The sequence below is a fragment of the Culex pipiens genome, chromosome 3 (assembly GCF_016801865.2).
Source record: "Culex pipiens pallens isolate TS chromosome 3, TS_CPP_V2, whole genome shotgun sequence".
In the NCBI taxonomy this organism is placed as follows: domain Eukaryota; kingdom Metazoa; phylum Arthropoda; class Insecta; order Diptera; family Culicidae; genus Culex; species Culex pipiens.
The window spans coordinates 94,451,748-94,478,148 of record NC_068939.1 but is presented as its reverse complement, the minus strand read 5'-3'; the positions used below and the strand labels follow the sequence as shown (position 1 = coordinate 94,478,148).

General features: G+C 37.5%; 1 protein-coding gene across 10 annotated transcripts in view; it reads right to left on the bottom strand.

Annotated features, from left to right (window-relative positions):
• Positions 1-2,701: 2,701 nt before the first annotated feature.
• Positions 2,702-26,401, bottom strand: part of LOC120413376 (uncharacterized) — a 266,874-nt gene continuing 243,174 nt past the window's right edge. For 8 of the 10 annotated variants that reach the window (XM_039574167.2, XM_039574169.2, XM_039574170.2 and 5 more), the window contains 5 exons: positions 24,487-25,022; positions 24,275-24,392; positions 19,801-20,276; positions 11,202-12,431; positions 2,702-3,604 (listed from right to left, as the gene is read on the bottom strand). In XM_039574167.2, coding sequence (XP_039430101.1) covers positions 19,806-20,276; positions 24,275-24,392; positions 24,487-25,022 — 1,125 coding nt within the window. In that variant the 3' untranslated portion in view covers positions 2,702-3,604; positions 11,202-12,431; positions 19,801-19,805. The remainder of the gene's footprint in view (positions 3,605-11,201; positions 12,432-19,800; positions 20,277-24,274; positions 24,393-24,486; positions 25,023-26,401) is intronic. The other 2 variants (XM_052709510.1, XM_039574175.2) reach the window with 2 other exon arrangements.

The following is a 26,401-nucleotide window of genomic DNA, read 5'->3' as shown; positions in this document are numbered from 1 at the left end:
CCTAAACTTTTGTGTTGGAATAGAAGTCTGAAAAGGGACAGCACGTTTTGGAGCACTTAAAGCTTCAAATTTGGGAATTAATGAACACTTTTTGTTACTCTGAATCTGGTAATAGAAGGCTGCAACATTGCTAAAACTGCTTTCTCAATTATCCCTATGTGTTTCGATTCCCGGTCTAACCTAGTCTAACCGTTAATCCCAGTCTAACCTAGAGGTAAGGTCGTTAGCTCAGTCCAGGTGTAGGAGTCGACTCCTTGGGCCCTGTCTCAGTGGAGTAGCTGGTTGGACTAACAATCCAAAGGTCGTCAGTTCAAATCCTGGAGTGGATGGAAGCTAAGCATGAGCATGGTTGACTGCCAATAAGCTGCTACTCCGTTATTGAATCAAAAATGATCAGTGGGATCCATCCATCCGTTCACTATTTAACCTCTGAAAATCCCTTCTTTATTAGTCAATACCAGCGCCCTCCCAAAAAGCCTGCAGTTCGACAAAAAGGGTGGAAAGGTAATGGCTTTTCGATGCCTCCCGAGCTACGATACTATGGGGAGGACTTAACACATATGCACCCGACGTCGAGCCCTCTTAGCTACGAAGCGACAAAAATGACTGAGCAGGCTAAACTCAAGAGGCAGCATGAAGTTTGGGGTCTCCAGACCCCAGGTTTAGTTTCTTTAAAAAATATTTTGAAACCCTTTTCAACAATCTGCTTGATGAGAACAATAGCGGCTTGTGTCTAATAAATCCTTCTTCTGTTATTGATGGTCAACACATCACTAAATTCATCCTCCAAGAAAATTACCTTGCACCATAAATCTACAATTGACCCATTTCCAGCGCAAAGTGGTGTGGTGCCAAAGACCCATCAGCCCATTAGCATCGCCCCGATGCACTATGGGGTTTCAGGCGGCCATAAATCGAAAAACCGACATACTCTAATTATTTTTTTGGTATTTTTTTTCGAAAATAAACATTCTAACTAAGAAAAATCCAGAGTTTGAAAGTTGTAGGTTCAAAATTCACTGAATTGCAGACCTTCAAAGGCGAAAATGGTAAGAAAAAACATGTTTTTTGACAAAAAATGATTATTTTTCATAGTTGTATTGTGTAGCTGTTTATGTATTTTTTCCTGCATCATTATATATATTCAGAAAGGTAATTGATTCAACTTTTTAATAACATTTTACAAAACACACTTTTACAGGCTAAAAAAATAATAAAAATCAAAAAAGATGGATTTTTATTCAAAATTTAGTTTTTTTCAACTTTGCTAATGGAGTACTTTTTTTGTGTGCATTTGTGCGGTCTGAAAAATTTGCAGCTTAAAATTTGAACCATGTCCTAACTTGTCTCCAAATTTCAAAGTGCACTTATGTGCACTTTTTGAGTTATGCCATTTTGAACATTTTGATTCATGCATGAAAATTAATGATTTCGCGTATACGCTTGGTTAAAATCACATTATTTACCTGCGGAAGCAGAAATGACGTACCTGCTATGTATGTTTTGAAAATGGTTTGATATTCATGACTTTGTTGGTACTTAGGTACGTTTAATAAAATTAGAAATACCTATTCTAAGTATTTTACAGAAACGATTCGTCGAATATTCATATCAGTTCGTTGTTGTGTTCTTTTGAAAGTATGGATAATAATACCGTAGTGTCCCTGTACGATATAACGAAGCACTATTTTGAAAACGTGAGAACTACTTTCGAGTATATTTGTAAGAATTACAACATTGCAGAACCATCACATGATCAACTCAGGGAAAAACCACCGAGGAAAAACTACGCATGTTGTTCTGTAGCTTCAAAACGAGGTATACAAAAGCCCATAGAAGAAGTTCATATTTTAAGTAATCTAACGACAATCGGTTACATAGTGATTTTGATTTAGAAGAATTTATCGTGGAAAACGTGAATTTGCAAGTGGATCAACAAAAAACGTGGACGAGAATCCATACAATGTTCCATAAAATAAACCGTCTAAAATTCTAAAACACCGCAAAAATCAAATTTTGATTGGAGGGGGAGGGGGGGGGGGGGTGTCTTCAAAGAGAGGTGGATTTTAACTCAAGAAGAAGGGGAGGGAGATTGAACGTAAATCAGAAACTTTAACATAGCATAAACCGCCATTCCGTGCATCAAATAGACAGAGCAAGAATATTAAAATTCACCACATTAATGCATGTGGCCTCAAATATATGAAAAAATCGAAAATTAAACTTATTTTCTGGAAAAATATCAAAATTCATTTGTTTTCATTATACTAAGTACAAACAACACAAAAAAGTCACAAAAAAGCAAAAAAATATTTTTGGCCGCTCGCTTATATGGAAATACCCCATAGTGCGATGTCGGCATCAATCTTCTCCGCTGCTCTCGCCGTTAAGTATCACTTACAGATGAATTTCGCTTGGGCGCCCTTTCGGGAATGCTTTTACATCCTGGACAAAAAAAAAGAAACGAATGAGAGGGAGGGGGAAACTATCGCTAGTAGCTGCGAGAGTGAAGCTTTTAGCGCGAATGGCACTTGACTTGTTTTATGTGCGATCCTTTTGAGTATTACCACTTGATCACCTGTTTACGATTTACGAGTTGTACTGGGGAGAGGGGGATTATTATGTTTTATTCATTCTCGTGTTGAGCTATTTCTATTTTTGGGAGGAAAGGAGTTCGGATGAATAAGTAAGCAGAGTGGGCTGAAGAGTCACTGTAACTTTTATTTAGCGATGATAATAACGAGCTTCTTTCTCCATTTTCAAGGATTGGATCTTACTAAGGTAGCACTATTCGAAATATATTCTAAACAGTTTACATTCTGATACATCAACATCGTGGCAATAATTTATATATAGTTTGATCTTGGGATACGAGGGCACAAAGTGTTTTCTTTTCTTTTATCGTCATATATCGTTTTTGGCATTTGGCATTGAATTAATTTACTAAACTTTTAACAGGGTTTTAGAATTAATAGAAAATATCTTCATCATTATCTTACATCTAAGTTTATTTTCATAATACGTCTTCAATCTTTAAGAGTCCATTGCAAACGTTAGGTTTGAATAACATTTTACGTTTTTACGGCTTCTAGCGCTAATAGTTAAGTTTAATCTCTTTTAATTTTGTTGCTCTTCTTACTCGATACCGTCACATTCAAATTGTGATATTAAAACGTTTAATGTTCGCATATTTTACAAGTTTTGCGCGCAGCAGCTCATAAGAACAAGTTTTCGTCCTCTTTCCCGGGCTTTCCATTGGCGCTCTTTTCTCATTTTCACGCGCCAGAAAAGGGAAGCGCGGGGTGGAAAACTACTGCAAACTATGTTTCGTGCTACCGGCTACCGGAAGCTAACGTGCAGATTTCCATTTGAAAGTTCCTGTTTTTGCCTTTGCCTGCTGGAGAACGAAGTGCAAGTTGTGCAGCAAAGTTGTGAAAAGAAATGTTGTTTTTTTTTGTTTCTGAAGTTGCACAACAATCCATACGAACACACTTAGAGTTCCAATGTGAAATTGAAAATTAAAAGTATTTCCCAGATCTTGGCAAGGTGTGTGTGTGTGTGTGTGTGCGCTGTTGTATACGAGTCCCGATGGCCTTGCTCAGGGCTGTAAGAGAGAACAGAAAAAAAACTGGTGGGGGTGGGCTGAAAAAGTTTGCTGCTATGTTTTTCAGTTTTTTTTTCTCTCATTTTTAGCAACCGAAAATACCGTGCATTTCGCCCCGGCGTGCGGCCTGAGCCAGAAAAATCTACTCAGACTTTATGAAAATTTAATTATTGGACTGTACAGTGTGCCCGCACCCGCTGGGACGATGGTGTTATAATTACGTATAACGAGCGAAATGTTGAATGAAACGAAATTCATTGCGCAACTTTGTTTATGCATTTGCGGTCAACAGAACGGGACGAAAAAGTGAAATGGAGATATAATGATCGAGCATTAAGTACTGTTGGTAGTTGGAATCGTTAATTTAAATAATATTTTTAAATGTTTTAATTAATCAGAACAAGAAATTACCGGATTACTGGTTGAAGCGTAAAAATGTCGATTCTTGGTTTCTGTGTAAAAATATCATATACATAAACCCATATAATCCCAAAATATGAATAAAAATTGATATTTTAACACTTCGGCTCAATTCTGAGGCAAATTCAGATTCAGTGGGCAAAAAGTACTCGTAGTAAGCATATAGTTGGATAATTTTTGAATTTCGTTAGGGTGGTCCCACATAAATTTTCATTGAAAACTAGACATTTTCAAATTAGTATATTTCGAATTTAAAGAATAAAACCCCTGAGATTTTTTAAGCTGCTAAACCCTCTTTTCGAATGCAACCTGCCACTTTTAGCTATAAAAGTGCTGTTCATATCACTTTTCTTTAAACTTTAATTCTGAATTGCAACGTTAAAAAAATGATTTTTGAAAGTTCAATCAGATGCTTTCGTTAAATTTAGTTGTAGATGCCGTAGGCTGCGAGATAAAATGTTGGTATCTTCGACAAAGTTGCTTGAGTTAGCAAGCTTAACAACTTTTAAAAGACAATCAAATCCCAAAAATATTTCTGCAAAGTTAGTTTTTTACAAAACCTTTATCACCAGAATCACTTTGACTTTCAACCAAGCCAAAAGTTGCCGTTTCCCGTTTGCAACAACTCTTCAGAAGACATCAAAGCTCAAATGAGCAATTCTTTACCAAAATCGGAAATGGATTTTATTTGTATTTTTTTTATTTTGCTCAAACTTCGTGGGAGCCTTCCCTATGATTAAAGAAGTCATTTTGTGTCGTTGGTTTACCCGTACAAGTCTATATTCGAAAATTGTAACTTTTGAAGGAATTTTCTGATCAGTTTGGTGACTTGGGCAAAGTTGTAGTTATAGGTACATGAAAAAAATAATCAGGCTGATTTTATAAATAACTTTTTTTTTACAAAAATGGAGTTGATCTTTCTGTCAGGCTAATATAAAGTTTAACATGACAGGTGCGAAAAAATATTTCGACTAATAATGTCTTAAACCTCTTTCTATGATCTAATGCTTGAACAATTGGTCGTGAGAATACGCAAATTGGAATATACAAATCCAGAGTTTTTTTTTGAAAAGGTCCAATAAACCAAACTTTCATTTTTTGCTTTTTGGGTGTTTTGGAATACCCCTGACTCAAGGCGGTTCTTAAAACACCCAAAAAGCTAAAGATGCGTAAGTTTTCCATTCAATACAAGTAAAACACGTTTTCAAATTAAAATCTTTTGTTTTTTCATAATTATTCAATTTTTGAAATAAATATTTTTTGATTTATAATGTGGTTTATCAAACCTAGTTTTTATAAGTGCGCGTATTGCAGACGCACGCCGCATTTTGAGATGTCAAAAGTTCAACTAATCAAAGTTGGGGTGGAAAATAGGTACAGTCTTCAAAATACATTCAATAAGTTCAAAAAGGATCAAACATGTTTTACTTGGCATGCTTATGACAGATAAATGGTCAAATTATTATCAATTTCCAATAGTTTGTTATGCATAAATTAAGTTTCGAAACGATCCTGAAACGAGCCAAATTAGTTAGACCGTTCCTGAGCACAATGCGAAACATGTTAATGCTGTGAATAGTAGGTCCAAAATTAGGCCATATATCCTAATAAAAAACAAATTATGTATTTTCACATTTTTATAGTTTCTTACTTTTAACGTCCAATTCGAGTTCTGCGACCCAATTTTGGTCTAATTTGAATAGTTGATTGCCTATTAAACTGCAAACAAGCATTTTTTCAATATTTTATCACCGCCATTTTGGCCGCCATCTTAGATTTGAAAATTCTAAATCACTTGAGTGTAGTTTAAGCTCTTTGATAAAAAAGACAAAAACATTTTTTGTGATTTGATCATCCGAAGTGATTTTTTTTCGAGGCCTTCGGATAACACTGACCTACAAAAAATGACAGACTCAACTCAAGCGCAGGCAAGAAGTTTAGGGTCCTCAGAAAAACGTGCACTTAGATTTTTTTCAAAAATATTTAGACAGGGCTGAATTGTTTTTCTCCAAAGTTTGTATGGAGAATCAGGGCGGTATGTGGGATCAGCGAACAGCACTTATTTTTCATACAAAGTTTTGAGAAAAAACATTCGGCCCTGTTTGTATATTTTTGAAAAATTCAAAGTGTTCCCCTCTAATTGAGGCTGTGCAGGAATTTTGCTGGTCGGTGTAATCGAGTCTGGAATGTATCTTGTAGTGTTTCATGTTATTATCAAGTTGTTTATTTAACGCTTGAAGTTTTTGATGTAATTTTTGTTTATTTTACTATTTGGGAGAAATTCTAATTCGATGTTTCCAATTTATTTATGTCAATTTTCCTCTACAAACATTATCTTTCAACAGCGATCCCTAAGCGATCCCTGAAGACGAATCAATACTTTACTCGTAATTGCTGAAAAACTTTTTTCTAATAGAAACAGCAATTTGGGACATTCTGTTTCAACGATCAAAAGAGAGAAAGTCTCGGCTAAGTTTCTCACTGCGTCTTCGGTAAACATTTACGCAAACAATCAACCTCAAATTTGTGCTGGTCTGCTGTTTCTTTGATAATGGTTGATTAAACCTCCGGTGTACTACCTCAGCAAAACAGCAGCATCAGCCTACGTTAATGAGACCATCATCGTTTCAGTTTCGGTGCCGACGCTTGTCGAAACTCTTCGCTTTTTTTCTACAGTCGAAATCACTCTAAACCTTTTTGTCTCACTGTTTGACAAGGAGCCTCAGAGGGTAGGTTAAAATTTTGAAACAGTGGAACTCGAAGAAGAAGTTTTCCTGGAAACACGCACTTTCCAAACTAATTTAGTATTAAAATTTGAACCTTTAGGTTGAGTTTTAGTTAAAATCAAAATCAGCGTAAATCCCGCAACGTAAAACAACAACCCAAGTTCCAAAATCGTTCACCCCTCCGCTGTATCTCGATAATGATGAAAGAAAGCTTTTTCACCGAAAAGGTAAGCTTTCACCGGTCGTCGGAAGGTAGTCCCGCCCGCCCAACGCGCTAGCGAAAGGATGGCAAGAAATAAAAACCGTGCAAAAGTTTTCCCGTTTGCCAGGTGTCGTAATTACAGCTTATTTTCCCGGCCAAAGCTCACTTTCTCGTCGGGACGCTGGAGTTTCGACTTGTCTCTAATTTTCAATGCTGGATTGCTGCGAAGGGGATGGGGGGTTCTGGGTAGCTCGTTGAAGGTAATTTAGAAGAATCGTACAATTAGTGGCTAAAGGAGTGCGCGAGGGGGCTGCAAAATGGCGCCTTGGGTTGAGGGTTTTTTAGTGTGCTTATGCTTGGTTGTTGGATGTCGGAAAAGTAGAGAGGTAAACAGTTGTTGCCGTGTACTGATAGCGCTAATTAGTGAGTTGTGTTTTGTGCTTGGGCATGGCAAGGGGGGAAGAGCAGTGTTTGTTTGGTACAGTGAAAATAATTGCTGCCTGTCGTAGCTCGTTTAGGTTTTTTAGCTACTTTTGTTGAGACTGCTGTTGAAATTACGCTGTGGTGAACAATTTGAAATGTTTATTTTATACAACCCTGATTAAGTTTCTATGGAGTCCCTACAAAGTACTTAACTAACCAGAATCCAAACTTAAAGCTTTTTTCCCCAGCAAAACCCACAAAACGGATTACTTTCAGTTGAAATGCAAAGAAGAATAACTTCACAAGGTACATTTCCCTTGCAGCAAACTAGAAAAATCGTACAGAAATAAAGGAGAAGCAAAAGCTAGATGAAAAACCGAAACCAACAAACGATAAAGGTCAGAGCGCAAAATAAATAACCAGAGAGATAAAAAGACAACCGGAGGGCAACAGAACTAACTTTGCTCTCGTTTCTTAGATCATGGACTGCGAAAAAAGGGAGCTTTTGCGGGGAAGGATCGACACGAGCAACGAGAAAGCTTTTACTTACTACCCCAGCGCCGGTTCAGTTCTCATTTTCATTCATTTTGCCTTTTGATTTCATCAGACACTCTGGGGCTATTTTGTGCCAACCATCTTTCCCGTTTGTATTTTTCTGGGCTGTTAGATTTTTCACCATTAGATAAGACGAACCCAATTTCATTAAACGTTATCGCCGGGCAAAGATCTGGGCTCGTGTTGAACTTTTTTGTTGTGTATTCTGTTTGCTTAACAGACGCAATGTATACAATTTTACGGCCAGGTTAAATGTTTGCAAATGGGCAGCAAAAAGGTGGTCCTGCGGGAAACGAGTCAATTAAAGTCCCCGGTCGGTGGATGGACTTATCAAAATGGAATATTATTTTGAATCATGATTTAGTTGTAACTGTGATGGGTTGTTATGGGTCTTGAATAGTTTGCTGAATAAATGAAAATTGTGCCACACAAGTGTTCGGAGAAATCTTAATCTAAAAAAAAAAAAAGATTAAACAGCATTTTTGTTTAAAGCCAAACTAAATCCAACTGTGGTTGATGCCTTTCTGTCTCTTTATCAAAAATAGTTTACACAAGGGATCCTGAAGTAAATTTCAAGTAAAATCTTAGGGATCCATATGCACAGAAAAACTTTAAGCTTCGTTAGTAAGAGCAATGTCCATTTTTATCCATTTTAACACACATTTGAGCAATTCGAAATCGGCGGATTTTGACCATTTTTATTTTTATTGATTTGGTTCTTCGGCAATGTTCTAGGTATTGATGAGGGCTGTTTTTAAATTAACTTTTTTTCCCAAAAAATAACAATTTCCTAAAATTTGTATTTTTTAAAATTTTTGATATTTTTTATGTTTGAGGGAATAAACCGCAACTTTGGCCGATAGAGAAATATGAACAAAAAATTTGCCACCGAGTTATGATTATTGTTTTAAATTGTGTTTTTTTTTGAAAATAGAAATTTTGGTCAAACATTTTGTATGGCTTCAGTTTCATATGGACGCATTTTTTTTTATGTTTTCCTTTTTGAAATGTTATTCTTGTTTCCAAAATTATCAAGTTATTTTTTTCGAAAAGATTATAAAGTATACAAATGTTTAATTTTTCATCATTGAGTATTGAACCATTAATTGCTGAGATATTGGCAATAGAAAATTTGAGATTTTTTTGACGAGACAAAGAAAACTTTAATGGGTAATTCTCTACCAACTCACACGAAATCGGAAAAAGTTGCCCCGACCCCTCTTCGATTTACGTGAAACTTTGTTCTTAGGGGTAACTTTTGTCCCTGATCACGAATCCGAGGTCCGTTTTTGATATCTCGTGACGGAGGGGCGGTACGACCCCTTCCATTTTTGAACTTGCGGAAAAAGATATGTTTTCGATAATTTGCAGCCTCAAACGGTGATGAGATAGAAATTTGGTGTCAAAGGGACTTTTATGTAAAATTAGACGCCCGATTTGATTTGATCAGAATTCCGAAAAGACGTATTTTTCATCGAAAAAAACACTTAAAAAGTTTTAAAAATTCTGCCATTTTCCGACTATAAAAAAATTTGGAACATGTCATTTTAAGGGAAATTTCATGTACTTTTCGAATCTACATTGACCCAGAAGGGTAATTTTTTCTTTAAGAACAAAATTTTTCATGTTGAAATTTCGTGTTTTTTCTAACTTTGCAGGGTTATTTTTTAGAGTGTAACAATGTTGTACAAAGTTGTAGAGCAGACAATTACAAAAATTAAATTCGAAAAGTACATTAAATTTCCCTTAAAATGATATGTTCCAAAAATTTTTACAGTTGAGTAACGGAAAATGGCAGAGTTTTTAAAACTTTTTCAGTGTTTTTTTGATGAAAAAATACGTTTTTTTCGGAATTCTGAGTACGCCATCAAATCGGGCGTCTAATTTTACAAAAATGTTCCTTTGACATCAAATTTCTGTTTCATCACCGCTTCAAGCTGCAAATTTTTGAAAAACACCTCTTTTTTCGCATGTTCAAAAATGGAAGGGGGTTTGAGGCAACTGCTGTGTGAGTTTGTGGAGAATTACCCAAATAGTTTTTGTTTCTTTTTCATTTTTCGCTGTATTTCAGCAACCAGAGGCCCATTCTTCAATATCTTTTATGAACAATCATGGACGCTGTTTCAAAATCTGAAATCGGGTATTTTTCAGTTGAGCCGAGCTACCGTGGCCGTGAGGATACGGGTTTCGCTTTGTAAGTGGAAGGTGATGGGTTCGATTACTGTCTGGTTCGGCAAAGTCAAATCCCTTAGAAGAGTAATTCTACTCACTGGGAATACTGACCGCTAGGGGATGGGTTCCGACTAGTGGCGTTAATATTTTCAACAGCTTTCGCTGGATTTCCAATCCAGAGGTCGTTTGTTCGATTCTCGTACCGGGATGATGAAGATAAAAAAACTTAAAAAATAAGCTTTAGGCTGTATCTTGAAAACGTCTAAACGTCTAACGTCCCAGAAGATCCGGGGGTGAATAGAAGCTTAGGTGTAAAAAGAGGTTTGCAATTGTCTCCACAATCAAGCCTTCTGGAAAATTGTTCCCGTTTCTCCCCACTTCCCTCTGTCGTAGAGGGCTCATATTTGGCATATACTCACTAAGAAATTTGGTTCGAGCCTCGAGTCTATTCTGGCTTAAATTCGAGCCAAATCGACTAGATGCCAAAATTCTCAGTATTGAATTGATAAACAAACGCATGAAACAGGGGTGCCCAACTGATATAAGTAGAAACGTTCGTTTAAGTACACAGCAAACAATCCGATTGTTGCGACGGGATTAACGTTCCACTACAGGTTTAGCCGAGTGGGAACAAATCTTTCTTAAGGGCATTACCAACTATTGGAAATGTAGAAAGGAGAAGTAAAGAGAAAAGAAGATCGATAGAAAGGCAAAAGAAACGACCAGAAATCACAAGTACGACAAAGATCCGGCCAAGCCGATGCCATTTGAGAATTAACGCATACTGAAAAATTGTAAGTAAAGCTTCTACTATGGTTGTATCCAAACTAATGAATTAAATAAATTTTTAGCTAATCGCCAACTAAACACGGTTGCCCAGATTTGCTCAAAGAAATTCAGTGACGCCGACTCTACCTAATCTCAACACCGATGGTCAAATCGCATGCAAAAGCATGCATAGCCGAGCGGGTTGGGGCACGACATTTTCAGGTTCAGCTTTAATTTAAAAAAAAAACATTGTGCAAACATTTTAGCCAATTAAATGATTCTCTTCTTCGAAATTGTAATTCGGACATTCAATTTTTCAACTTCAACTTACATTTACACTATCCTGAATCATATCACCAGTCGTAAGATAATAAACCAAGTATCAACAATATCAAACATTAATGATCTTTCCGATGAAGATTTACTGAGAAAACTTGCTGCTCCTGCTCCCCAGATAGTACGCAAACAAAAGAAAAGAAAAATCGAGCATGAAAAGCTATTTTCCTGCAGTCAATGGGAAAGGACACGTACCAACTCGTTCCATCTTGTCGGCGTCGTCGTCGTCGTCTCTCAACATTACGTACGCACGATCTATTAAACTTCCATTCCACAAACACACACACCCATGGAGCCAAGGCCAGGGTCTTCTTCGTTGGGCGAGTTGTTTGCTCTTGCCAGGGTTGTCACAGAATTGATTTATCTGCTGCGCTTGGCAGGCTCTAGCCTAGTTCGCGCCAGACATCCTCGCGCCATCACCACCACCCACACCCACACTTCTTTTGTGGTGGGTGGGTGGTTCGAACAATTCATCTTGGGAGAGGTGTTTTTTTTGTTCTTTGCTCCCAAAAACAACATTTCCCCACAAGCAGTTCTTAAGAAAATCGCATTTTTTGCTTGATTTTTGAGTTGATCAAACTATGACCATGCCTAGAAAATCATTTTTAAAGCATTCCTAATCGATTTAATAAACTGTAATGGATTTCACCAGGCAATTTGTTGTGCAAACCGGTATCATTTGCTCAAAAGAACGAATGGACGAAGTTTCAATAAAGTTTGAAAAGAATTACAACGAGTTTTGCGATTTCCTAGAGAATTGCCATCACTGAGTACAATATACGCGTCTACCCCGCAAGGCTATGAATTTGAAGCGTAGCGCAAGTAATCCACTTAAAACTAATGGATCAGATCGTAGAACGTGACTTTGCTGCTTATCACGCGCTTTTTTTCTTTTCTTCTTTTGCTTCCTTCGAACCTAGTCTACAATTGTGGGAAAATACGCGCAAGGACACATCAACACCGCACACCCGTGACGAGGGTTGCCCAACGGGGGGACAAGTAAGAAAAACTTATCTTCTTAGTCTGGTTCGATCCGTCCGCTGAGCCTGTGTGTTTGATCGACGTCGCTCAATGCCGAGGACCACCGTGGGAAAGGTCACCAGCTCGGCTCCGTTAGCAGCTGGCTGGGTGCTGAAAGGATGGTCTCCCGTGGCCGTTGATGATGGCCAACATATCGTCCTGGGAGATATTGCTGGGAAAAGTGTTGCCAGTGTTGTTGGTTTGTCTGGAATGAAATATGTTTTTGGAAAATCTCAATTTGAAATGAAACATTGCGGAAAAATCATCGTATTTTATCAAAATTACTTTTTCTAGTCGGTCGGTTGCAGGCCACACAGCTTTTAAATTTTAAATGAAAAGAAAACAATGTTTTTAACAGCTTTCCACTGTGACTGCTGGTCGTTGCCATGTCTGCGGGGTCAGATTTAGAACTTTTTTTTGCTTTTCCGAAAATCCATTACCGCCGGCTGTCGGACGCAGTTTGTTTCCTGGCCGAAAATTCAATTACACCACCAGAAATTGGACGGCTACTGTTGGAAAACTTTGATTTTCTTACAAGAAAAGCATTCATTGCAGCGTCCGGAACTTACTAGCTGGGCTTTTTTAAATTCTTTCAAAATTCAAATAAATTAGAAATTTAAAAATAACATCAATCGACAACCACACTTCAAAACAACTTCACAGAATCAAAGTGACCTTTTAAACCAAAAGAAGCCAAGTAAAGCTTTCCGTCATCAAGTTTCGCAGCCCCTGCTGGGCTAAATTGCAAAACTATGAGTTCGAAAGGGGATGTCAAACTGTCAAAGTGCGAATCATGATGATACATGCAAATTGCCTTACAAAAAGTGTATCGGCAAGAATAAAAAAGAAACTTTTGCTTCCCCAATCGATGCTGGTTTGACAGTGTGTAGAGCGGGAATGGTATCAGGATCCACTTCAAGTTTTCCGTATCTGCAGAACAGTTGGTGCCAAACGACCATGGGAACATTTTTTTTTATTAGTTGTTAAAAGTTATTTGATGAATTTGACTGCAAAGCTATGGGGGTTAAGATTTCCAAAAAAGTACCCACGTGGTTTATGGATGGTCCCTAACCTAACCATGGATATTTTTACAGTTTATTTTTGAACAACTAATCGAAACTTCAACAATTAAATAGCAATGCATGGGACCCAAAACAGCGGTTCCGCCAATGCAGATATAACTGAGAAAACTTACAATTTTGATGACACACAGACAGAAAACAATTGGTTCAGTTTCGATTCTAAGTCGATAGGTATACTTTAACGTAAGTCTACGAGCTTTCTGTGAAAAGTATATTTCAGGACCTTTTTTTGACCTGTAAACAAATGTTAACATTGAGTGTATCCTCCCACACCTTATTCCTTTTTTGTATTTTTAATCCAGCTGAAACTTTTTTGGTGCCTTGGGTATGCCCAAAGAAGCCATTTTGCATCTTTAGTTTGTCCATGTAGGGGAAGGTGGGGCAAGACGACCATATGGGGCAAGAGGAACAATCGCTAGTAAGGCCGTAATTTTTACAATTTTGATGATTTCCAGTATGAGGAATTGTTGCTAGCAATGCAATTAGCTGATTCTACTACCACATAACCACCAAAACGACGTAAACGCCACGGGGCATAATATTGAATGAAGTTTTTTTTCAAAACCTTTGCTCCTTATAATATTTGGAAAGTACAAAATAAGGCTTAGGGTCCGTTTTAAGGCTCATTTTATCAAAATGCTATTTTTCCTAGATCAGTAGTGTCCCTACCAATGACTTGCACGTATTATAAAGTATGATTTATGTTTTGGTTATTTTTGTAGAGAGCTTTTAAAAAATCTTGTTTAGGTGGGGCAATAGGGTGTAATATCAAAATCGATTTTCCAGCACAGCACTTTTTCAGTTCCTTTTGGAGTCCTAAACAACTCCCCAAAGTTTGGGACCGATTGGTTTAGTCCTCACTTTGCGCAAAGCAATTCAATTTTCCATATAAATTTGTATGGGGAAAATCATTTTTTTGGATTTTGGTATTTATCAAATCCACGTTTCATGCTATATCAAAACCGGACTCATATTCGGATGCTCTGGAATGTCCTCTACAACTTTGCTGAAGAGAGTATGGTGCTAACTTGCTCCTGAAAGAAGATATAGCGTCCTCAAAACTCGTCTAAAACGTGATTTTCGGGCAAATAACATGTTTTAGACGAGTTTTGAACACGTTGTATCTTTGTTTAGGGGCAAGCTAGCACCATACTCTCTTCGGGAAAGTTGTAGAGGACATTCCAGAGCATCCGAATATGAGTCCGGTTTTGATATAGCATGAAACGTGGATTTGATAAATACCAAAATCCAAAAAAATGGGTTTCCCCATACAAATTTATATGGAAAATTGAATCGCTTTGCGCAAAGTGAGGACTGAGCCAATCGGTCCCAAACTTTGGGGAGTTGTTTAGGACCCCAGAAGGAACTAAAAAAGTGCTGTGCTCACTAAATTTGGACAACTTTATTTTTTTCCATACAACCATATTACACCCTAGTGGGGCAAGCGTACCATATGGATTTTTAGTATGGAAAAAAATACGAATTGCGAAAATCAAAAAAATTAAAATCAATTTTTTACATTAAAAACAGATTTTTTTAAAAACTTGCTCTACCAAAGTCTCAGTCAAGACCTGGAATAAGATGATTCAAATAAATCCAACAGATTTTTTTACGTTTTTAATGGGTTATAACGAGCATTTCCTTAGCTTGTTACACTTTCCCCTAATGTTCCATACAAATTTGGCAGCTGTCCATACAAATATGATATATGAACAATCAAAAATCTGTATCTTAAAAAGTTTTTTTTGTGATCGATTTGGTGTCTTCGGCAAAGTTGTAGGTATGGATAAGGACTACACTGAAAAAAATGATACTCGGTATTTTTTTGTGATTTTTAATTTCACTTTTTGTCGCTAACACTTGATTTGTTAGAAAACACTATTTTTTTGTATGACATCAAATGTCATTTTTTCATAAATTTCCAGAACGGGCAAAAAATATGTGACCGGGTTATAATTTTTTGAACCAATACAGATTTTTTCAAAAATTCGAAGCATTGATCGCAAAAAAATTTCAACTTCATTTTTCGATGTAAAATCGAATTTGCAATCAAAAAGTACTGAAGTGAAATTTTGATAAAGTGTTCAAGTTATTGCCATTTTGAAGTTTTTTTTTAAATAATCGCAGCTATTCAGTTTTTAAAATCAGTGCCCATGTTAGCCTACTTTTGAAAAAAATATTTTTGAAAACCTGAAAAGCTTTTGAAATTCTCAATATTATGCTTTTTTGACTTTGTTGATACGACCCTTAGTTGATGAGATATTGCCATGCAAAGGTTTAAAAACAGGAAAATTGAAGTTTTCTTGGTCTCACCCAAACAACCAACCATTTTCTAATGTCCATATGTCAGCAATTAATGGTCCGATTTTCAATGTGGAAATATGAAACATACGTAAAATTTTTCGATCTTTTCGAAAACAAATTCAAAAGGGCGTAATATTGAATATATAATTTTTTACCGTGTATCATTTTTTCAGTGTAGTCCTTATCCATCCCTTGTCCATCCCTACAGCTTTGCCCAAGTCACCAAATCGATCAACATATTCCTTCAAAAGATACAGATTTTTGAATTTTCATATATAATTTTTGTATGGACAACTGCCAAATTTGTATGGAAAATTATATGGACAAACTTATGATGCAAAATGGCTTCTTTGGGCATACCGAAGGCACCAAAAAGTTTCGACTGGATTAACAAATACAAACATTAAAATTAAAAAAAGGACTGATTTTGTAGAGAACTGCTCTTATGTCAATGTCCATCGGAGTAAGCGGGATATTAGGATATAACAAAATGGGTGAATTTTGCGGGCATTTCAGGGTATGATCCCCTAGGTAAACTGAGTCTGAATGGGAAGGACCTGGCGAACATTCTTAAGAGCGAGTTTTTCACCGATGTGAAACAGGTCGTATCAAGTTGCTCCGATTTGGATGAAACTTTCAGGGTTTGTTTGTATATATATTAGATGAACTCATGCCAAATATGAGCCCTCTACGACAAAGGAAAGTGGGGTAAAACGGGCATTGAAGTTTGAGGTCCAAAAAACATGAAAAATCTTAAAATTGCTCGCATTTCCGTAAAACTTCATCAATTCCAAAACTCTTAGATAAATTCGAATGGTCTTTTGAAGCCCTTCAAAATGTGCTATAGACATCCAGGATTGGTTTGACTTTTTCTCATAGCTTTTGCAAATTACTGTTAAAAATTGATTTTTTTAAATCCTTAATAACTTTTTGCAACAGCCTCAAACACCCATACTCCCATAGGTCAAAAGTTAGGGAAATTCATGGACTATAAGCCTACGGTATTAGCTTTTTGGCCAATCGCAGTTTTTCTCATAGTTTTACGATTTTTCTATAACAAACATTTTACAACGTTGGTTTTTGCCCTGTAGGCTTCCATAGCGGCACTTTGTGGTCTTAATTTTGACATATTCGGAATCCTCAGAAAATTTTACATTAGATTGAGGTGTTGAAATTTTTGAATTTGATTGAAAAAAATGCCATTTAGAATTAATTAAAATATTTTTTTGCATTTTGTCGGATTATGGGTAAAACAGGAATTCGCCTACTTAATACAGCATTTGACGTATTGAACGCAGGGTATGAAAAATCTAACTTTTTTCATAAATGTTTTATTTAATTATTTTCTTAATCAAATTCATAACTCCAACATCTCAATCTAATGTAAAATTTCCTGACGATTCCGAATATGTCAAAATTGAGACCAAAAAGTGCCGCTATGAAGGCCTACAGGCCGAAAACTAAAGTTGTAAAATGTTTGTTATAGAAAAATCGTAAAACTATGAGAAAAACTGCAATTGGCCAAAAATTTAATACCGTAGACTTATAGTCCATGAAATTCCCTAACTTTTGACCTATGGGAGTATGGGTGTTTGAGGCTGTTGCAAAAAGTTATTAAGGATTTAAAAAAAATCAATTTTTCACAGTAATTTGCAAAAGCTATGAGAAAAAGTCAAACCAATCCTGGATGTCTATAGCACATTTTGAAGGGCTTCAAAAGACCATTCGAATGCATCTAAGAGATTTGGAATAGATGAAGTTTTACGGAAATGCGAGCAATTTTAAGATTTTTCATGTTTTTTGGACCTCAAACTTCAATGCCCGTTTTACCCCACTTCCCTTTGTCGTAGAGGGCTCATATTTGGCATGTGTTCATCTCATGTATAGACAAACAAACCCTGAAAGTTTCATCCAATTCGGAGCACCTCGATACGACCTCTAGAACAAACCGAGCAGAATCTACAAATACTGCCTCTTAATAGTTGACGAATCTTTTCGTCCGCTTCATGGGAACATGGGCTATGAGTTCATGAGGTTTTTGAAAAATGCAAAAAACGTAAAGGGGCTTAACACTGACAAAAACCAAAACGCACCGATTTTACGGGTTAAATCTTATTTAAACTTTTAACTCAAAGCTCTAATTTCTCTCGCCGCCATTCAAGCTCATATTTGGGATACAGGCTCAGTACATGCCCTGAAATGCCCGACGAATTAATCCATTTCGGTACATTTCTTGATTCTTGAAGTGGAATTGTAAGGTCAGGTTTCTAAGAAAATATTTGATTAAAATGATCTCTCGATCAGGGGAAAAAAGTAGATTCGGGCTACTTGTATTAAATTTGTATTAATATTTTTGTCTCATAAATTTATCAGAAAACAAAAAATAAATCCATTTACTTTAGCCTCTAGCTCTAGCAAGTCAGAACATTTAAGAGAAAACTTTTCAGGTATAACAAACTTTAAAAATCCTAACAATTCATTGACTTTAACCCACCGGCAATCGCATACGTGTACTTTGTACACAGTTTGTAAGGGCACTTGTAAGAAAGGCGAAAACACGCGACTTCCCGAAGGTTAAAATGCGTTTTAAATTTCGATTCAAAAACTGTAGCCTAGTTAAATTTAACTTTCTGACAAGCTTTTGTTTTCGTGTTCTTATTTAACTTTCTCAGCCACCATCCCAGAGCTTAAAATTATATACCGTCAGACAAAAATCTTAAATACCTAAAGCTTCAAGCTTGTCCTCAACCAACCAGGCAGCAGTCAGCCGACGGCAGGATTGATTCAAGAACAAATAAGTAATTTAAACGACGGTTGTTTGCTTGGTTTGGCTTTACAGCGTCAGGGCGTTTCAGAGGAAAATTCTGCTTTCCTAAGAAAACTGCTTGCTGCTTTCATTTCGAAAGATGATGACAGGCCCGGGGTTTGAGAGGAAACAACACAAAAATAACCGAACCAACTTTTCCGGCGTCGTCGTCGTCTTTCGTGTCATTGTGTGAGTGTGAGTGCGATTGTCGTCACGGTGAAAGATGAACAATCTACTTTTAGAAAGGCCGAATTGAAAGACGTTTTGTCTGCGTAGGTGGCGGAGGGCGCCCCAAGGATGGGAGGATATTTTGCCGAATGGAAGAATTAGCCGTTTTGTTGTTCAGCTGAGATTAGCAAATATTTATTATTAATTTGAGCATTCGTTTGCGAGACGCGTTCGATTGCTATGAGCTTTGCTTAGTTCATTTACAAATTTTCGGTGAACGTTATAAAAACCGAACAGAAACTCAATTTCCAAAAATCCGTACCGAAGAACCGAAATCCGCAACTTTTGAGCCATAGAGAAGCAAGGTCAAACATTTAGCCGCCGAGTTATGAATTCTTAAAAAATAGTTTTTTTTGAAAAATATCTAAATTTCATGCAAAAAATTGTTTTGCCTTAATTTTTGATGTAAATTTGAATTTTCAATCTAAAAGTACTTCACAGATTTCTTGATAAAATGCCTCGTTTTCAAGATATAGCCACCGAAAGTTTGATTTCAGCGAAATATTTGTAGTTTTTCGATTTAAAAAAATTACTATGGGTTTACATTTCTGAAAAAAAATATATTTCAATTTCAGTAAATTTGCTATAAAATTGTTTAAAAAACATTGAAGACAGGACCTCTGATTGCTGAGATATAGTGGCTTAAATAAAAAGAAACAGGGAAATCTAAGTTTTTTAAGCCTCACTTAAACAACCCTCCGTTTTCTAATGCCTAATATCTCAGCAACTGATGGTCCGATTTTCAATGTTAAAACATGAAACATTCGTGAAATATTGTTCGGTTGCCTATATCAGGCCATACCCAAAACCCATTTCCGGTTTTGGTAGAGAACTGCTCAAATGTTAATAATAATTAATAAGTCCAAAAACATTAATTAAAAATTGCATTAAATCCTTCATATTAGCTGTCCACCCTGTGATTATCTGTCAAAATAATTAGCACCTTCAAGCTAATAAACAAAAGGTGCTCACAATCTCTACTTCATCAAAAAAAAAGTTAAAAAATTATAACCATCTTTCAAATAAACCAACATCAATACCTCAGTGAACAATCAAATTTTCACCCATCTGAAATTTATTCCAGCAAAATTCCATCAAACGAACGAATTGTCCGTTGGAGTTAACAATTTGCGACACACAGTATTATTGCGTACCTTTCTCATGCTTCCAAATTGCTGTTCACTTCCAGTTCGTTAATTCCGTTCGCAACGGCATAATCTCGACCAGCGGAAATCGACGCCGAATCATTTTGCTGCTCGGGACCAATTTCGGTCTCATTACACTTCCGCCGGCGCACTCGTCCTCCGTCCGTCTCCGTTTCGTGAACCTGGCCAGAGATCCCTCCGTGGCGTGAATATTGATCATCTTTATTGTTACCATTGTCGTCCTCATTTTCGGCGCCATCAAAGTCGTCTTTTTGGCCGTTGATGGCGGTGATTTCGCTGGGATTGATCTGGTGGTGGTGGTGGAGCTGGTGCTGTTGACAGACGACTTCGGACAGATCTGGGTGACGACTGGTGTCATTGGACGTGAAGTACGATTGATTTACGACGAAATTGTCCTCCGGATCGTACGACCGGTCCGAGTACTCCGAGTACGAGTCGAAATCATCGCAGTCAAAGTATTGGCTCTGGGGGAGAAACAGCAAAAGGAAGTGTTAATTGATGGGTATGCGAAGAAAATTGACGTTGAAATGAAAATTATCTTTTTGCAATTCCGTCGTGAAACTATTTACTTTTCCTGTCATTCTTGAACGACGAAATAGCCTACTTTTCTATACCAAAAATAACAGAATCGAATAGCAACACTTTTCAAAATAAATGCTGAAAAGTTCTACTTTTCAGCACTCAAATGGGTGCTGAAAAGTTGCAATTTTCAGCACTTGTTTCGAAAAGTAACACTTTTCAACATTTTTTTGATTTAAACGATTTATTGACAAAATACATGAAAATTTGACAAAACATTTCACTCAGTGTGTGTTTTTTGAAATTGCAAGAAATTTTGTATGGAACTCGTTGCAAAACTTGATTTTTTCAGCACTCTTCGTATTTATCCAACTCGGTGAACCTCGTTGGATAAATGTACGGCTCGTGCTGAAAAAATCCTCTTTTTGCAACTTGTTGCATAAACTACTATTTTTAACCTGACGTTTCAAACTTATGCAACTGTCATCTGCATGAAGAATTTAAAAAAGTGTAATTAATTTAAAAAAAGAATTCTTTCAAATTAATTTACTTAATCATGAGAAAAAAACCAGCTTGCATACCACCGCTATCCCCGTCCAATCAACAGAGCGCAGTATTTAAAAAGCCGGCGAAAGGCAGAAAGTTTTCATTAAAATGCTAATAACTCCGTAATTAATGGGCGGGAAAAATTATTCATGTACCGAGTGCTTCTACTGCTGCGCATCGCTGAACTCTGAATTGTGCCATCTGAATTCAAATAAGCTGCCTTGGCTCGCTTTCTGGCTGTGACTCGGAACAACAAGTGCCGGAGTGGAAATGGGTTCTGGGAAGATGACTCCACCTTTTCACCGAAAACCACTGGACATGTATTAAGGATCAACTCATTGAAAATTCTACTCCCTGTCTCGCTCACTTACTCTTACACTCTGTCTCTCCTTCTCTATTCTCATCTTGTTGTTTAACCATGTGAAATGAACAGCCGGTTCGAGCTTCCCGGGGATGAAGGCAATAATGAATACCGAACCTGATCTGCATACATTGAGCTGTTGAGGACTCATCTCGTCTCTGACAACGGCAGACAATACCTTGGGAGTCGTTCGTAAACTCCGTGATTTGATTTTGATATGAATAAAAGCCGTCCAATTCTAAGTGAAACTTGTCAAACCCCGATGGTTTGACACCAACTGTTGTCAAACGAACGGGATCACTTTTTAGTTTGACACCCCTTTTACACGGAGTTCACACACACTACCAAACGATGGTTATGATAGTGATCGTGAGCGCTGTGTAAAAAGTGACAGTTCGTTACTTTTTAGTTTGATTTTGACCAACCAACGGGGTACAAATGAAAAAGTGACCAATCATCGGGGGTTGAGTGTGCCGTGGAGATTTTCCCTTAACGGAATCGATACCTCCTAGTAGAGCCAACTCGCATTTTTCACAATTTTTCAATATTTTAAACACTTTTTCATAACCCTTTGTACGAAACAATGAAATCTGTTATGGACCCCCTTTTCCTATAGTGGACCCGGTTACATAATCCGATTGTGGACCCGGGTCCACTATAGGAAAACTATTATTTTTATACCAAATTTAATCGATATTTGGTGTTTTGATGGATGGATGGAGGTGTTATGATAGATATAATGAATAAAAGATGGATTTTCCATCATAAACAAATATGTTTTGTTAGCAAATTTGGCTTAAAACAACAAAACACCTAACAGACATTTAAGCACATTTCTAGCAAAACAATGCCAAAGGGCCGTTGTGGGTTTGTAAACAAAGAGTGTATCCCTTTCATGCCAGATGTAAACATCCTCTAGCGTGAGCAGGACACACTCTTTGTTTACAAACCCAAAACGGCCCTTTGGCATTGTTTTGCTTGATTTATTTCAGAAAAAATCAAAGAAAACGTTTCAAAAACAACATTAAGACATTAAACATTAAAATGATTAAAAAAGTAATTTTGATGCACTTTTTCCATATAAATTACATAAATAGTTGACCGAAACAAAACAATAGATTTGTTTACAGCTGCTGATACAAATAAGCATGTTTATTTTCAAAAAATGTTTTGTTATTGATTTATTATTATAAAATATCTTTTAAAACTTTGATTATATACTCATAATTGAAAAAAATATGCAATTTTGTTGATAAAAACAAGCATTTATTGTATGTTTAAGAGAAAGTTTTGCTTAAATTCACAGTTTTCTTTATTTTTGAAGGTTAAATAAACATTAAATTAATTAAATTAACTTTTGGAAAAGTTAGGATTTTCGTTGTCCTATATTGGACCTCCCTAATTTTTGTTTGAAAATGAGAAGTTCTTCGCTTTATTTTAGTATAGGTAATTAAACTTACATTATTTCGACTTACTGAAGTTAAATAACCAGTCAAAAAATGATTGGTTAGTTAATTCAATCATAAAATAGAAATGCTGTTTCGTTGTGGAAATGCTAGTGGCCATGGCTGATTTCAGTAGTCGAACTCAAAACACTTATTTTGTGCAAAAAGGACAATTCAATGTCAATCAACATGGTTTTAAATGATGCTGAACATGACAAATAAAAGATTTGCAGACAAAAACACGCTTGAAATAAGGATTTTATTGATTTGGGTCTCGTGGCGCAGGGGTAGCGGCTTCGGCTGCCGATCCCGATGATGCTATGAGACGCGGGTTCGATTCCCGCCTTATCCACTGAGCTTCTATCGGATGGTGAAGTAAAACGTCGGTCCCGGTTTCTCCTGTCTCGTCAGAGGCGCTGGAGCAGAAATCCCACGTTAGAGGAAGGCCATGCCCCGGGGGGCGTAGTGCCAATAGTTTCGTTTTTTGATTTTTTCCTCAAAAACCCTTCAGAGGGTCCACTAAAGAAAAGGGGTCCACTAATGGATAACGTACCCTACTTTAACGAAACAAATAATAACAATAACTTAACATAAAAAGTGGTAAACAAGAGAAGAACCAAAAACAGAATGAACCATTCCGCAGAACTTGTTCAATTTGATGTACTGAACACGTAATCTGGAATTGGGAACATTGTCGCAACCTTTAAGTGAAAAATTACGCATATTTTGAAGAAAGGTTTCACAGACCATCATCAAATTTTCAGAACTTTCTGTTAGACCCAAACGTGTGCCTTTGCAATGAATTAACAATGTGGTTTATAAATTACCCCTTATGCTATGCGCTGCGTACAGTGTGTATATTAGGATGTAACAAAAATGACTTTTTGGCGGGCATTCAAGGGTTTGTTCCGGTGGGCATACCAAGCCCAAATCCAAAATATGAGCTTGATTGGACGTAACAGGAGCTGGCGCTTTGCATTTGAATTTTAAATGGGATTTAACCAGCAAAAAAAAAAGATTTTTTTTTTTTCAAAAATGTCACTTTTTGAGGCGTTTTGGCCACTGAAGCGTATATTTTCAACATCATTGGCGTGTAGGCCAGATCTTTGCGCATCTTTTGGTATATATAACATTGAAATTTGGAGCACCCTGGAGCTCGGTACAAACCAGCAAAGTTTTGCATTTTTTTCCAACAATCGGTTCCGGCAAACAAGATATGCGTTGCGCCTTGCGACGCCCTAGACGCCATTTGATTTTGCTGAGGTCAATTTTTCGAAAAAATGACAAACTTTGAAGGTCTGTACCGTGCTCTAGGGTGCTCTAAATTTCAATGTTAAGCGCCTCAAAAAGTGACATTTTTGAAAAAAATCTTTTTTTACGGGTTAAATCCCATTTAAAATTCAAATGCAAAGCGCCAGCTCCTGTTACGTCCAATCAAGCTCATATTTTGGATTTGGGCTTAGTATGCCCATTGAAACATACCCTTGAATGCCCGCCAAAAAGTCATTTTTGTTACACTCTAGTGTATATGTTTGAGAGTGAAATGTTCCGGAACGAATCGCTGGGATATTATAAATACATCTCTCCTCACCTGACAGTCGATGCACCGACAGCTGTCACTGAGCGTACACCTGATTCCGAGCAACTGAGCCGCCTCGTTGTACAGATCTTTGGTAGATTTCTCCTCGCTGGGGTTGGATTTCCTCCTGCTGTGTTGGGTTGCGTGCACAGGGATAAAAAATGGGGACACACGAATTAAAATCAGGACATTCCCGGGCTTGTTTGAAATTTGTCCGTACGTACCTCTGACACCGGCTGAAGAACTCGCTCCCGCCGTTACTGCTGGTCGTGGTGGCGTTGGTCGTCGAGCCTTTGTTCTGTATTCGGTCCTCGTCGAAGAGCTTCCAAATTTTGGCCATCTTGGAGTTGGTCCTCGAACTGCTGCTGCCGCCATGGTTGGTCGTTGGCGTCGCTGTCGGCAGGTGGGTCGTGTGCGGGTGGGGGTGGCTAGCTCTGTACCTGATTAGGTCGTTCGCATCGACAAATTTGTTGCAGTTGGCAGTTGAGGAGGCTGTTGAGTGGTGGCTCGAATGGTTGGCGGCGGCGGCACTGATGGTGCTACAGGTTCCACTGAAGCCGCAGTTTTGCAGCGGATGGTACAAGGGCTGCTGGCAGAGGGCAGAGTGGTTCTGGGTGGTGCTGGCAGAGTTGCTGGAAATGCTGGCAATGTTGGAGCTGCTGTTCGATTTACTACACGAGTGCATTTCGGCAGCTGTTCTATTATTCACCGTTAATGCTCTGCCAGCTGGCGAGCCGAATAATTCTATCATGTCGAAGTCCTGTGGAGAGGGTGAGAGGGGGAAGCATTCGTTTTTTTCATGTTAGTATTCGAGCGCGTTGCAGTGGCATAAATAGGCAAAGATAAGGCCGAGTGGGTTTATGGGACGGGTTGGATTGGATGTTATTTGGGAATGGTGGCACCCAAAAAATGAGCTGTTGGCACTAAGCCAATGGATGTTTCGTAAAGAGTTTTACTAATGAAAATGGGGTATAAACATTTCAAATTTTAAGATCACGTGGTATATGCAAGATCCCGTACTGAGCTTTTTTTTTACTCTGGTTCAGTCACCCTAACCATAGACCAGGGTTGTTAAAATATCAAAATATCAGCTCTCAGCAACTACAATTATCCCGCCTGAATATTAATGCCTCAAATACAACTGCTCTTCTCTCTTCATTGAAACTCTCAGCGCCGAACATAGCCGAACACGTTTTCGTGCTTGCCCACTCGCGATTGACATTTTCCTTTTCTCTCTCATTCCCGCTTCCACGATCATGCTACCGCAACAGCGTTTAACCACAAAAGCCGCCACAAAACCAATTTCGCAAACGCAGTTTGACGGGACGTCATGCGTGGTCGGATCCTAATCGCCATCTCGCGTTCTCTCATTGCAGTTTTTGGAGAGATTGAGAGACTCAGCGGTGAGAGCGCATAGTCGGGGTAAAGGGGAAGAGTGATAGAGAGAGAATGACATCGCTGGGAATCACGAGGCACAAGAAGAGATCTCACAAGCTATAGTGACGGCCACTATACTCTCGGATATTTTTGGTGCAGAGATAATCTGTTGATAGCTTTTTTATCACTCATTTGCAACACTGCCATAGACTAATTAATAATAATTATCTATGCCCTAAGACAGCAAAAAATCCGATGGTAAAATCGCATGCAAAAGCATGCACGTCCCTTCGTCAAAATAAATACTTAATATTACACACTGCATGTACACAGCAAATAAAGTAGTAATCCAGCTGCGTGTAAAAGACCTGGGTGTAAAATAAATTTTGCATTATTCTATGAGATTCTGTGTAATATTACACCCTGAAATATGTAGCCCATTAGTATGGGAAACCTACTTGACCGAAATGTGGAGCTCACATATACGTTTATCCTTTACATTTTTCATCGGTCTGATAGCCGAGCGGACTAAGGCGCCAGTCCTTACTGTAGGTGCTGGGTTTGAATCCCGTCGGTTGCAACTTTTTTTTTGTGTTTACAAAAATTGTACATGCAGCGTGTAAAATTAAGTGTTTATTTTGACGAAGGTGATGTGCATGCTTTTGCATGCGATTTTACCATCCGATTTTTTGCTGTGTACATTTTTTGCAAACACAAAAAAAAGTTGTTATTCTATGTAATATAACATTTTGAAATATGTAG